Source organism: Balaenoptera physalus (genome assembly GCF_965194825.1).
Source record: "Balaenoptera physalus genome assembly, chromosome: 6".
In the NCBI taxonomy this organism is placed as follows: Eukaryota; Metazoa; Chordata; class Mammalia; order Artiodactyla; family Balaenopteridae; genus Balaenoptera; species Balaenoptera physalus.
Window position 1 is genome coordinate 16,376,656 of NC_138885.1, and position 15,943 is coordinate 16,392,598.

General features: G+C 36.0%; 1 protein-coding gene across 1 annotated transcript in view; it reads right to left on the reverse strand.

The window, feature by feature from the left end:
• Positions 1 to 15,943, reverse strand: part of DPP10 (dipeptidyl peptidase like 10) — a 685,907-nt gene that overhangs the window by 295,106 nt on the left and 374,858 nt on the right. The window contains exon 5 of the mRNA XM_082465825.1: positions 10,455 to 10,529. Within this exon, the coding sequence (XP_082321951.1) occupies positions 10,455 to 10,529 (75 nt within the window). The remainder of the gene's footprint in view (positions 1 to 10,454; positions 10,530 to 15,943) is intronic.

The following is a 15,943-nucleotide window of genomic DNA, read 5'->3' on the forward strand; positions in this document are numbered from 1 at the left end:
TTTGCTTTTCTTTTTAGAAAGAGCTTATTCTCATGAAGATTTATGCTCTAATTATTCGTAAGCAACAGTAAATGCAATTAAAGTTTCTGACCCCAAACATAAGACATAATAAGGATGTCAGCGATGTAAATAGTTAATTTAGCTATTTATTAGTCTACTTAATGTGCATTGTTAACCCAAACAGTAAGGAAACTATAAATATTAGTTTAAAGAGGTTTTTTTAAAATACTTGTGTCTACTTATTTCGTTTGTCTTAAGTATATATTAATACATATATTACACTATTGACTTCTCAAAGATGGCTTAAAATGCAATTGTTAAATAATTCAAATGGACTAATAATTTTAAGCATATTGAAATAATATATAAAATAAACTTGATTTAAATGGTTATAACTATTTATGATTTAACATAACTCAGAATAAAGGAAAAAATAACTTTGATATTGGAAATATCAAATACTAGATGACAATTCTTAAGCACAAATATTCTGATAATCAAGATTTCATAAAATCTAGACTGCATTATATTTTGGAATACTTTTTTCTTCCTCAGGAATATTTTCAAATTAATGGTATCAAACTGCAACCCACAGTTATTTAGTTGGCTATTTTTGAGAAACAACTTCTAAGAAGCAAACAGAAAATTAAAATGCATAACCAGTAAGTCTGGACGAATATAATAAATGCTACCTGAGTACTGCAAATAATTATATGCAATACAAGTTCCATTTGTCTTCTAATTACTTAATTAGAATACAGTTGATATAATTGCAAAAGAATGGGAAAATAATTATGCCAGATTACAGAATAAATCTATGGAGATATGTAATAACTTTCAAAAAATGGCAGGGGCTTTGGAGCTAGAAGGATGGGATTGAGTCCGAGCTCTGCAACTGGGAAGTGGGACCCTAAGTAAGTAAGTTAGCATCTCTAAGCTTCCCACCTTTGTAAAATATGTTATCAGTGACTAAGGAGCAAGGATTTTGGCACGTTTAAATCGACAGACTTCCCATATAAGAGGCACTATTTGAGTTCTCAACAAAAGTTTGTTCCCTTTACTAAAATCCATTTTTGAAACAGGTGCCAAAAAAAGCAGCAGGGTAATAGATAGAAAAGGGAGTGATCAGAGAAAATAATTCATCACAAAAAAGCTACTGTTCAGATATATATTTTTTATAGTCCAATTGGCAGTAAAATGGATAAACAATGATATTTGCAGTGGAATGCTGTAATAGTAGGGAAAATGAACAAGGTACTATCCAACTATTGAACAATATGGATATATTTCACAAACATCGTTGAGTAAAAGAAGACACACACAAAACAGCACACACTGTATGAATATATATATGTAGAAAAATAGAAAAAAATAATCTAAGCTGTTAAAAGTTTGAACAACGGTCTCCCTTGAGGTGGGTAGTGACTGGAAAGGAGCACAGTAATGTTTTGCTTCTTGATCTGGGTGATAGTTACAGAGATATGCTCAGTTGTAAAACTTCATCAGACTATCCTCACAGTATGTGCGTGCTCCTGTATGCATGCTACACGTCAACAAAAAATTTAAGTATGGATAATCTGAATATAAACTCACCTATTTTCTCCATATTCCATGCATTCCTCACTAGGTCACATCTAATTATAATATGACAGATTAAGCATCAACCTTGAAGAGTAAATGAGGCCAGACCAATGGCCAAGGTCAGAAAGGAACAGCTGAACATTAAATCCAGGATTAAATTATTTTGAAATACTAAAGAGAAAATGGTAGACTCTCTTTTGTAAATGATATTTTCTCTAAATCACTGCCATATACATGGTTAAGTTGTGGCTACTTAGGTCTTTTCCCAAGTAGAGCGCTTGAATTTGAAGGAATCTTTTCCTCTGAATAGGTGGCCCTCAATCTTGAGCTATATCAGAATCACCTGGAGGGCTTGTTACCCACAGATCTTGGGTCCCATCTCCAGAGTTCCTGTTTCATTGGGTCTGGGCAGAGCCCAAGAACTTACATTGCTAATAATTCTCAGGAGATCCTGGTGCTGATATTCTGGGACCATATATTGAGAACTATTGTTCCAGAAAAAAAAAAGTTTCAATCTTGAGTCATATTATGCAAATTTATCATGCAAAGGAATCTCCTTTGTCTCTATATTTTCATTAATAAAATAACATCAACTACTCTAAAGAGAAATGGTAAGGAATGAAGATGTACAGGTACAGTCTTTGGCACCAAGTAGGTGCAGTATTACAAAGCAGGTATTTTATTTCTTGTCTTTCCTTTGTCTGAAGTCTGAAAAGTCTTCAATAGGTGGAAGAGAGCAGTTCACTTAAATTCACTGGACTGTAAACCTGGCTGACATTAGTCTCCTGGGGAATTTGTAAAACTCCAGTGTTTGGGCTATATCCCAAAACAATTAAATCAGGATTTCTGCAGGGTGGAACTTAACCATCAATAATTTTTAAAACTCTCCAGGTGATTCTGATGTGCAGCCAAGATTGATAATCACTGTTTTAGTTTCACAAACATTGACTAAGTGTTTACTATGCGCCATTCGCTGCAGAAAACCCTGTGGGCATTAAAATGAATGAAGCAAAGTTCTTGACTTTAAGGGTCTTATAGTTTAGTCAAGGAGATGTACACATAAATGGTCGTGTTCAATGCAATGACAGAAATATTGAGAGGTAAGTATGTACCAGATGCCATAAAGGCATAGAGAAGGGCAACTGACCCTTGCCTGGCACTTTAAGGAAAAGTTTGGTGGAGGTTCTTGTTTATTAATTCATAAATTATGTTTCTATTTATTCTTTTTTATTTTTTTTTGAGTAACACTGTGTCAGGCATTGTGTTAGACACAATTATAGTTGTGATAAATTCTACGGTGGGGAGAGAGAGTACCATGAAACTTATAACAGGGAAATTTGACCAAATCAGAAAAGCTCTGGAACAGCCTTGATGTTTAAGGCACGTATGCTTGAGTTGGCATCTAAAGAATAATTAAAAATTATCAATATGAAGAAAAGGGGTAGGAACTTGTTCCAGGCAAAAGAGTAGTGAAAGCCCGATGATGGGAGGGGCATGGTGTTTCAAAGAACTGAAGGAAATCCCAGAAGTGCTGAGAACAATTGGGGGGTGGTTTGTGGAAGGTGAGGGTAAAATGGCAGGCAGGGCCTTGTAGGCTGTTATGACTTCTTTATCCCAAGAAGCCTTGGGAAGATTTTAAACAGAGGATGACAATCAGATTTTTTTTTTTTTTTAAGATCAGCTTAGCTTGAGTGTGGGAAACTGATTAAAAGGAAGAGGAGTGATTGAAGGGAACCTGGGCTATGACATTCCTTCCAACAAGAGATGACTCAAGCACATTATTCCCCCATTTTTATAAATTGAAATATATTTTGACCTATAACATTGTATAAATTTAATGTGTACATGTTCATTTATATATTGTAATATGACTGCCACTGTAGCAATAATTAGCATCTCTATCACGTTACGTAATTACACTTTCTTTTTAGGTATTTGCAATAATTTTTAGTCTCAGCAAGTTTGATGATTACCATACAGTACTGTTGTCTATATTCACTGTACTGTGCATTATAATTTCTAGCGCTTGTTTACTACTCCTTGTAAGTTTGTCCCCTAAAATAACATCTGTCCTGTTCCCCCACCCGCCATCCCCTGGTAACCACCATTTTATTCTGTTTTAACAAGTTTGTATGTTTTAAATTCTACATATAAGTGATACCATACAGTACTTGCCTTTCTCTCCAGGTTCTTCGTTCTTCTGTACCCCATCCTTCAGACAAGGACACAGATGCAAGAAACCAGGCAGGAAAACTCCTGCTGAGTTATTGCAGAGTAATCAGTGTGCATAATGATAGCCATGAGCCAAGGAGAAAAGCATTTAGTGAGTTCTCTTTCCTTGGTCTAATAATGCAGAAAATATGCCATTTATTTTAGAAATATTTCTCTCAAATATTGTTACATCCTAAAAAATAGTTGGATAAACTCAACAATCTGGATATATGAGGTGAGATTTATTTTGGTTTTGTTGATTTATTTTCCCTTTGATTATGCAAGTTTAATATCTTCTTTTAAAAAAAGAGGAAAATGGTAAAGATTCTCTTATTTCCTGCTCCTTTCTCCAGCATTTCTGGGACATCACCTGGAGGTTTTGAAGTTTGCTTTGCTTTGGTGTCAGCTTCTGTGTAAACAGGGTCACCAAGCGATATGCCTACAGGGGTCTGACAGTTCCTGCAATTGTGACAAGTAGTCTGGGCATAAAAAAACAAACTATCAGGAAGCTTCCCAGCCGCAAGTAAAGCACTTCAGCAAGGGCAGCCAGGCTTAAGCTCTACCATTACCAGCAGACTTCTCCTTTTGCAGCAAACGGAATAAATATCACTCTTACAGTCTTAAGGATCACAAGATCATCCCCAAAGTGCCCCTGCAGCAGTCTCTACCTCCCTACAGGAAGACTCATCTTTCCTTCCAATCATAAACGATCTTTTCTTCCCCTTTCCCCCACTTATCTACCTCTTTTTCCCTTGTAATAAGTTGGCGGAATATGTATCCCAGAGCCTTTACCACACTGTAAGAGTCTTACAGGAGAATATCATTTACCTTGATCTGTCCACAGATTCTTGCAGACAACAAGCACAAAACATTCTCAAATTCTGCGGAGCCAACAACCTAGGAACCATGCTATAGGCCCAAAATACGAGAAACATTAATCTGGCCAGAAAAAGAAAAGCAACTTCTCACTTTATTCAAATTACCTTTTTGATGTTGTAGAACACAAATAATTTGCATGGGGGAAATAGTCTTCATATTAATCATATTAGAATTAATTAATAGTTGTACATCTCAACAGAAAAGATTCAGCCTAAGTTCAATAAAATTGACATGGATACAAAAATGAATATTCTTTTGGCTTCTTTGCAAAGGACTAAAAAATAATTGGCTTATAGTTTCCATGATTTACTTAGCATGCAACTCCTGATACAGAATCTTCAAAAACTGTCCATAACCCTATATTAGTAATCGTAATTGCTTTACGACTGTGGATACAGTTAGTCCCCTACATGAGAACCTTCAAGCTGTGAACTTTCAAAGATGCTAACATGCATTTCCATGTCCAATCACGTTAAGTTAGTTCATGTGTCTGGTGTACGTTGTCGTGTGCATGCATCCTCTACAAGTGGTTGTGCTTTTGTGTACTTATAGTACTGTATAGAGTACAGTAGAACAGTATCTTTATTTGAAGCCCAGGATGTCAGGAAGCAGGCATAAAAGCAGTGGTGATGTAGCTGGTACTGTTAAGAAGCAGCAGGAATTGGAGGCCCAGAGAAAAGACAAAGAGGGACAAGAGGAAGAAGTAACTGAAGAACCGATGAGATTCAGGACGCAGGAAATGGCAAGGGGATTTTCTTTATTTGAGGAAGCACTGTGAGTTTTTGAGCCATACCCAAATGTAGAACGGTACATGAAGGTTGCAGCAGCCGTTGAGAATACAATCCAGTGCTACCCTGTCATCTATGACGAGAAAAAAAGAGCTACTACCCAGACATCACTGGATCGTTTTTTCAAGAGGGTAGATAGAATTGAATCCAGCAAGGAACCAGAACCTGTGCCATCAGCGTCAGGTGTGAGTGAAATTGCAGCTTGCCCTCCGTCTCCTATTGCTGACGATCCTTCAGCTCTACCATCTCCCACCTCCTCTCCCTCCTCCAGTCGGTAACTCTTCTTGCCTGTTCACTCCATGCCAGCCCCTGTATGCCAGCTGTTGTACTGTACTACCGTACTTTTCAAGGTACTGTACTGTAAGATTAAAAATGTTTTCTTCATTTTTTGTGTTTGTTTTTTATGTATTATTTGTGTGAAAAGTATTATAAACATATTACAGTATAGTACCATATAGCCGATTGTGTTAGTTGGGTACCTAGGCTAAATTTGTTGGACTTATGAACAAATTGGACTCTCAGAACGGAACTTACTGTAGGGAACTTACTGTACTATAATTGCAGATCATTGTAGTGTTTGTTAAAATAGTATAGTTAACATGTAAAAAGCTAAGAAAAAAATAAAAATAAAGCTAAGAAAAAAGTCAGAATCATACTCTTCATAGCTTAGACACAATGATGATGCCAACTTAAGCTCTGAATAAAGCATTTCAACATTGGTAGCCCACAGATTAGTGTGATTCAACATTGGTAGCCCACAGGTTACACACAGAAGAACTCAGTTGTTGACCTAAAAGACACTTTCTAAATTTGGCCTACACTAAACTATTGATATTTGATTCAAATTGAGAACATCAGTAGGGAAATAAAACTAAATTAGTTCTCCCCAGCAAGCTCCTCTGACTCCAAAATAACAGTGCTAGATCCTGTATAGTGGCTCTTGCACAGGATCTCAGAGGCAGGATTATTATCACATGACCAGGAAATTTTTCAGGACAGTAAATTTGAGTAAGTTTGAGAAGCATTCATATTTCTTCCCTCTTCATTATAGTCATGGGAAAACTGAGGACAGGTATGGCATTCATGAAACAGTTTATTGTGTTGGGTCGTTTTCCAATAATACATCAAAAATGTCCCTTTGGAGTCTCGCCCCTCCGAAGACTGCACATGATTACATTCACTCATATGAAAGATAGGTCTTTTTATTACTATGATCATTAGAAAGCGAGGTTTTGATCACTTATCACCATAAACAATTGCAACTAAAATAGAATGAATGTTTATGCATAAAATATATAAAAATAAAACAAAAATACAAGTTTATATTTATCATATTGGTGGGCATTTCTCTAAGCCTAGAACAAAAATAAACAACAAAGTGAAAGATAAAAATTCACAAAATTCAAAATTTCTCCAAGTCAAAAAATAATTAAAACCAAAAAATCAGTGATATATTTAAAGAAAGGACAATAAAACTAATGATTGAATTATACACATAGATGTTGAAAAAAATACTAAGACTACAAAAGATAAATGAATGGAGTAAATAAATGTTATTCACAATAAAACTAAAAAAAAACAACCTGAGAATAATAGTCAAATTGGTATTTAAATACATATTAAAATATATGTGTATCTTTATAGTATTTATATGGATACAAACATATGGATATATATTGAGCATATTTAATTTTATATATGAATATATAAATATACTCAAGGGACTATAGTCAAGAAACCATGCCTAAGGAGATTGATCTGCTTCATTAAAATGTTGGACTGTAATGGATAAAAATGTGGGGAGCCTTGAGTATACTTCACATAGGATGAATATGAAATATTTGGGGAGTATGTCAGTCAGCCTCTAAGATGGTCTCCCCAAATCCTCACCCTCTGGTAGCCCCCTCCAACACTGAATTAGAGCTGACTTGTGTGACAAAAAAATATACATACATGGTGAAAATAACAGGTTACTTCCAAAGAGAGATCAGGCAAGGCACTGAAACCTCCATCTTTATCTTCTGCGTTACTCACTCTGGGATAATCCAAGTACCACGTTATGAGGACACTCAAGTAGCACTGTAGAGAGTTTCATGTGGAGAAACCTGAGGCCTCATGACATCAGCAAGCACCAATTACCCATCCATGTGAGAGATCTACCTTGGAAGTCTATCCTCCAGCCTCAGTCAAGCTGTCAGATGACTGCAGCCCCAGCTGATACCTGATTGCAACATCATTGAAGCCAGAACCTCGCCCTTAAGCCAATCCTAAATTCCTGATACACACAAACTGTGAATAACAGTAATTTTTTTTTTTAAGTCACTAAGTTTGGGGTAATTTATTACATAGTAATATAAAACTAATACTTATTGTGTGTATGTGTGTGGGGGGGGGGTTGTGTATGCATTCAGTTAGTAGTTAGGCTATATATAATCTATCAATTTAATAATTACTCTGTTTTTTCATATTTATTGGACTATAATTGCTTTACAATGTTGTGTTAGTTTCTGCTGTACAACAAAGTGAATCAGCTATACATATACATATATCCCCTCTCTCTTGAGCCTCCCTCCCACCCTCCCCATCCCATCCCTCTAGGTCTTCATAAAGCACCGAGCTGATCTCCCTGTGCTATGCGGCTGCTTCCCACTAGCTATCTGTTTTACACATGGTAGTGTATATATGTCAATATAACAGGCTATGCATTGCCTAAGGGCAGTATAAACCAACAAAACCATTTTGGAACAGTTTTTCAATATATAACAGGAGCCTTAAAACATTTTTAAGGCTATCTCAAACAATAAAAAGTAATAATTCAAAATATATCAACAACCTAAATATAAGAACTGAAACTATAAAACTCTTAGAAGAAATCATAAGGGTACAACTTCATGACCTTGAATTTGGCAATGTATTCTTAGATATGGTACCAAAAGCATGAGTAACAAGAGACAAAAATAGATAAATCATACTTCATCAGAATTTTAAAAATTTATGCACCAAAGGACATTATCAAAAAAGTGAAAAGACAATCTACTGAGTGGAAAAAAATATTCGTAAATCATATATTTGATAAGGGTCTTCTATCCAGAATATCTAAACAGCTCTCAAACTCAACTACAAAAAGAAAAAGAAAACAAACACAATGGACTTGAATAGACATTTCTCCAAAGAAGAAACACAGAAGGCCAACAAACATGAAAATATGCTTAACATCATTAGTCTAATTAGGGAGGTATACACCAAAACCACAATGAGATATCAATTCATATACATTAGGATAGCTACAATAAGACGAATGGAAAATAACAACTGTTGGTGAGGATACAGAGAAACTGAAACACTTGCACATTGCCTGTGGGAATGTAACATGGTGCAGCCATTTCAGAAAGTGGTTTGGTGGTTTCTCAAAAAGATAAACATAGAATTATCATATTACCCAGCAATTCCACACCTCGATATTTATCTCCAAAGTTGAAAACAGGTACTCAAAAAAATGCTTGTGCACAAATGTTTACAACAACACTATTCATAACAGCCAAAAGGTGGAAAAAACCCAAGTATCCTTCAATGGATAAATGAATAAATGTAGTACATACATACAGTGAAATAGTATTCAACCATAAAAAAGGAACGAAGTACTGATACATATTATAATGTGGATAAATCTAAAAAGCATTATACTAAGTGAAAGAAGCCAGACAACAGTCATATACTGGATGATTCCACTTATGTAAAATATCCAAAATAAGCGAAGATTATGTGGAACTAGCAGAAGAACAGACACATAGATCAATGAAACAGAATAAAACAAATTGTAGCTACTGAAACCTGATTTTTTTAAAAGTTTATTATCATTTTAATATAGCAGTCATTTTAAGTTAAAACTCTTTAGATAAATATTGTTTTAAAAACTTGAGGATGCGTAATAGTTTGGTTATAAAGCTCAAGCACTTTTCCTACTATTACATGTTTTTCAAAATCTCAATGAGTAGAGAGAACACAGAACAAAGGTAAAGGAAAAGGGCCAAAATTTATAACAGGAAAAAGATGTCTTTGATTACAGTCTCCCCCGCCTTTTGTAGTGTAAATTAATTATTTTAAATAAGAAATATAAACCTGTCTAAAAATATAACACATGTATATTTCAAAAGACTAAAACCATCAAGTAGAAGGTTCTTTGAACAGTAAAATTTCATGTGCTCGAAGGGTTTCAACGCAGTATATGAGGCTTCCTGCTTTAAGTCTATAAATTTTTATTGTCTGCCTTAAAGCACACAAAACATTCTTGAATAATTTCCAAAATCATTTATTTTCTACAGAAGTTAATCTGCTGAACTGCCTTTTCAACATTTACTTTGCTTTTTAACAGTGCAAATTATATCTGAGTAAAAATACTCCACAACCATACATATTGCTCTAACTGTGCTATAGAGCTGACATGGAATAATGAAACACTAATTGCAATTAGAACACTTTATTTGTTCAGAATTGATTCTTTGCCTTGCCCCACTTTTAGAAATTTCTACAACCACAAGGCTTATGCTCAAAAACCAGCAAAGAATCCATTGACCATAAACTAAATCAATGTTTTCACCAGCTCTTCCCACAATACACACTGCAGCTCAGGCACAGCCATTAGGAAACCCCTTAATCTACATATACACACAACACAAGCAGATATTAAGGCTTATCCTGGAATTGTCAAAAGCCCCCATTTTTTGGATTTGCTAGCTCTGCCACACTCTCTTCTAAAAGAGATGGACTTGGACCAGCACAGGCACCTAGCAGATTGTTCCAGTTATTTGCTAGCTGGGTGTGGAAGAAAGGACATTGTTGCCAAAACTCTCTTGTGCAATATCGGTTATCAGTATTCACCTGCACCTATTGGATATGTCAAATTTTCTCTAGTTGAGTAGATGACCAAGGAAAACTATGAACTGTCACTTGAATGCAACACAACGAAAAAATTTTTTTCAAAGATCACTCCTTTACCTGTTTGACATCATACGCCAGAAGAACATATTTTAAATCTGGTGAAACTGAATGTCTTGATGCTTTGAAGGTTACCTAGAAATAAAAAGAAACAATTATTTTAAAGAGCTTAATAACAGAAGGATTAACATGCATTTAGATATGTAAGTATAAAAAAAGATGTCCATTCTCCTCACAACATTGTAAAATAGGCTTTCTCATTCGTATTATAAGTATGCACAGGCAGGTACATATGTATGACCTTACAGATGGATATAGAAATTTGGAGAGGCTATATTAGATACTTCATTAAGAAAAATTTTGCTAACGTATCTCCCCTACATGTTATCACTTAAAGACTAAGTTAATATTTTCATTTATAAGAATAAAAAAGCAAAACATCATTGAACTTCTTAAGTAACCAAATTGCTTCTATATTTGCATGTTGGATTAATCAAAAGGAAAAGAAATACTGGCATTCTGTGGTGTCATGATTACCTGTCTCTGCACTTCTGTTTTTTCACAGGTTGTATATTTATATTTTTAAAAAGACATATGTTAAAGACAAAATCTCCTTAAAGGAAACTCCCAGAGTGAGGCAGATTAAAACACAAATACATAATTGATTATACTCAATATATATATATGGTATAGAAATATAAACAAATACACTATACATGTTTAATTTTGAGCTTTTTATTTTACCATTGAATAAATCCAATGTTAGAAAGACTTGAACATAAAGTGAAGGATAAATACATTGAGAGTGGGAAAATGGGTTTATTTGGGATAGAGATTACATGTAATTTCATATCTAAAGAGAAGGCAAGCAAATTGAGTTGCTGCATCAAAAGCCTACAAAACGCAAACAAAAAAATAAAAAACTGTACATGGATTTTAAGCAAACTAATTTGTATGGTTTTTGCAGAGAAATACAGGTATACATAATTGTATACATTTTATGTCTGGGCAGTTTCAACAACACTGGTCTCCAAGAAAAACAGAAAAGGGTGAAGTCAAGGTTTTAGTACTTAGAAATTCCCAAAGACAATGGAAAGGATAAGAAACTCAGAAGAACCCATATCTGGTAAAGTTTGCATGGTATAATAAAAAATATATTTGGTCTTTTTCCCTGGTTCCTGGCACAGAGCTTCTAAAATGCTTGGAATTTCCTGAGCGATAGATAGAAGGGTCTTTTGTTAATTAATAACTAGCCCTCTTTGACCACACACAGTTTATGTTAATGAGATGACTCCAGGATCGGGGGTGGGGGGAGAGTGGCAAGATAGCTTCTGGAGAAGAACCAGCCACCTGATTAGAGAGTGAGAACTTTGAACCCTACCTGGAGGTCAGGGAGGGTGGTGGGACTGAAGCTGAAGTTCAAGCTCATGGCCAATGATTTAATCAATCAGGCCTAGGTAACAAAACCTCAGTAGAAAACCTCTGAACCATGAGATGTGCAGAAGCTTCCTTGTTAGTAAACATATCAATGTAGCTGGAGGGGACATATCCCAACTCCACCGAGACTGTACTTAGCACCCTTCTCCATTCACCCTATTTACCTCTTCATCTGGCTTTTCATCTGTATTCTTTATAATAAACCAGTAATCATAAGTATAGTTCTTTCTGTGTCATTCTAGCAAATTATCAAATCTGAAGGGAGATTGTGAGAACCACCAAATCTGTAAACCAAGTCCGATAAAAATGCAAGTAGCCTGGGGTCTCAGGACTTGAAGCTGGTATCTGAAATGAGGGCAGGCACTGAGTCCTTAACCCGTGGCGTCTTCACTAACTCTCAGTAGTTAGTATCAGAATGAATTGAATTGTAAGTCACCCAGAGAACTGTTGTTGAAATAGCACAGTCTGTTCATTTCTGAGCCAGATATGCAAGAGAATGGAGTACTCTGGGAGAAAATACTTGTACATGGTAACGTTGATTTAGAAGAGGTGTTGCCTACATACATCCATCTTGTACCATCCACTTAGAAGACGATAAGAATAATCACTGGCAATAATTCACCTCAAGGAATTTGTTTTTCATTTTTTCGAAAAGCCACTTCAATAATAATGAAAATAACAACAACAAACAACAATCACAGCAGTAGAGCTACCATTGATCTATCATCTGTCATAAGCTCTGAACTTGCTTAGAATTCTGTGGTTCTCAATAATTCCCCCACCTCCCGCTCCGTGACAAAGCTGTGAGGGAGGTATCTTCATTCTAATCCTTTCTTTTTTTTCTCGTTAACTTATTGTATATTGAAACTTGATAGATATTAGCCTGTGTGGGATTTAGGGTGACATATAGAACACAAGGTCCTCTCTCTCAGCGTTGCACATTGCAGTATCAGGAGGTATATTGTTACACAAGAGGAGGTTTATTGTTATTTAAAAATTGGTTAAAAGGGCAATGCCATCATTCCAGTCCTATGGGAATAAGAAAACTCTAATAATACAGTTCTTAAACTTTTGTCAAGGTCACAGAGAAGTATACATAATGAAAGAATGCAGGAGGAACTCCTTTCATAAGCCCTATGCCAACAGGAGATTCTTTCCTCCCCTCCTTCCCTCCTTCTTTCCTTCCTCCCTTCCTCTTTCCTCTCTCTCTTTTTTTAGAGAGCTACCCTGTCTGAAGTCTGAATTATTTAACGAAAATCTCACCCTCCTTGTCCCCATCCGCTCTCATGGAATGTTGCTCACGCAAATTAACTTCACAAGTTCACAGGTGCATCTGAGCCTCTGGTAACGACCTTTTAGTATCTTTTACAGTTCCTACAATTATCCAGTCTGGCACTTTATTCATTATCACTATACTGCCTTCAGCTTCTGCAGCATACAACCTGGGAAACTTTCCAAATACCTTTTCAGAGTCCCAAACTGCTGAAACTTCGAACTTAGAGTTGTGCTGCAAAGAGACTTGCTGATGATACACGTATAAGAAACACATCCTTGCCGCTTAGTCAAGGGGCGTGGGAAGTCTCAGGCAAATCTCTCTTAACCTAAGTCATTAATCTGTTGCATCTGGGTGATTAATCCTTCCTAGCAGCCACCGGAGACCCCTTGGTCTACATTGACCCTAATTACAGACATTAATATAGTTCCAGTTGAGTCTCAACTTGATATGGCCTCAAATTAGTGTTTTGGGAAGTCTATTATTGCCAATAATGCTATTATGTTACCTACATATTTAATCACTTAATTACTATTATAATAAAAGGATGCAGAAATATTTTCTACATGTGTTTATCAGTATTATTCAGCAATGATGCTTACTAATGCATTTTTGAACAAAGGGCATTAAAATGCATGAACTCTGCCAGCTAGGAACATTCGATTAAAGCCAAGTAAGGTGGGATAAACAGGAAAACAAACATGCAGGTGGTTAACTAAACAAATTAACAAGGGAGACAAGACATTTGATCAAGTTGAGAAACAAATGCATGCTTTCAGGCAGCTTGGCAAGATTTTGTAGCACCTCATTTGTATGTATCATTCAACTATACCAAAACTAACTTATTGAACGTTCAAAATAAGATGAACACCATGGTAAACTTTGAAAGTGCTACAAAGTCGAAAAACAAAGTCACTAGAATCTTTCCCATCTCATATTGGGCAGGATAAGACAGGCACTGTGTTTCTCTGCCTTTCTCAGGCTGTCGAAAGGGGGTAGTAGCCCCTCACCTTCAAATAATCATTTTCTTATAGGAAATTATATACAGTATTTCTAACTTTCCAATTTTTTTCAAGATAAGCTGGAAATCAAGCTGTTAATTTACAATCTCATGATTCTTAAATTATAGCCCGATACTTTGAAACATATATGTGTACCAGATTCTGCCTAGGGGCTGCTAGTTTGCTTAATTTTGGTAAAGCAAAAATTGCCATAAGGTTAAGGGCGGGGGGTAGGGGGGGCGGAAATAATGCTATGAGATTTAAAAAACAGATGGTATATTTTTCATATACTTGGTGGTAATGTAAGTGAAAACTTCATGATCCCACGTTTTCCAGTTAAATGAAATTATAGACTGCATTATGAGAACAACCTTTAAAAATGTACATGTAGTTTTAAAAGATTCCCAGCGAGGTGGGGCTAGCCCCATGGCTTAGCGTTAACATTATACGTGTATTATTACCAACATGAATATGGCAGAGCTAATCACTGTTTTCATGAATGGTGAAATTTAAAGCCAAGGAAACAACAGAATCAGATTTGAATTTAGAATGATTCCTCTGGCAGTTGGGTGAGTTGGATCTGATGACATCCTGAGGTCAATGAGATCTGGTAAGAAGCTCTCATGACAATCTAGACAAGCAATGTCAAGAAGTTAAGAAAGATGCAACGGCATAGGCAGGAGGGTACATCTGCAAGGGAGATTGCTGATAAAAACAAAGGAATTTATTGATTAGATCTGAAGGCTGAGAAAGAAGAAAGTGTACAAAACAATTTTGGGTTTTCACGTTTTTATCACTGGGTAAATGTTGCTACTGCAACCAAACTTGGGAAAAAGCAAAAAACAGGCATATTTTGAGGAAAATTTTAGACATACCAATTTTAGATATGCTATGGTTTTAATCCTAGTGGGATATATCCAATAGGGGATATTCAAGCTTTTTGTATATAAGCCTGGAGTTTAAGAGAGATATCTAGGATTTTATGGAGTATTAGATGAAAGTTTACATTCAACGTAAATTCATTCTCATCAGATAAAAGGAGCAAAACCTCTCAAACAGGGCTTCCCTGGTGGCGCAGTGGTTTAGAATCTGCCTGCTAATGCAGGGGACACGGGTTCGAGCCCTGGTCTGGGAAGATCCCACATGCCGCGGAGCAACTGGGCCCGTGAGCCACAACTACTGAGCCTGCGCGTCTGGAGCCTGTGCTCCGCAACAAGAGAGGCCGCGATAGTGAGAGGCCCGCGCACCGCCATGAAGAGTGGCCCCCACTTGGCACAACTAGAGAAAGCCCTCGCACAGAAACGAAGACCCAACACAGCCAAAAATAAATAACAAAATAAATTAATTTAAAAAAAAACAAACCTCTCAAACAACATGTTCTACTATGAGTGGATCAGTAGCAATGCAGTTACTATGAGTAATGTTTACGATTACTTTTATAAGTAAACCTGCTCCACCTGCCATAATAACTTCCCTTCTCCCTGCTCTTTATTCAAGCTGTATTTCTCTCAAATATCATTCTAATTCTCCCTCTTTAAGCCTTCTCTGCCCTTTTCAGTGCAAGTGATTCGTCTGAGTCATATGTATACAATTATACGTGCAGTTCATTTAACCACTGATCACTTCCATTATTGCTCTTCTGGGTTGTTTGGAACCTCAATTTACATCTATTGCCACAGTAATGCCCCTATTAAGAGGCTCCATTGCAATGATTCATTCTTCTCAGAAACATTATAACTAGAGGTAAAACTAGATAATGATGGTATTCCAAGATGTCAGATATTGAATATCATGGCAAGAAATCATTAAACACAAACGTAAATGTCAGAAGTGCCAGA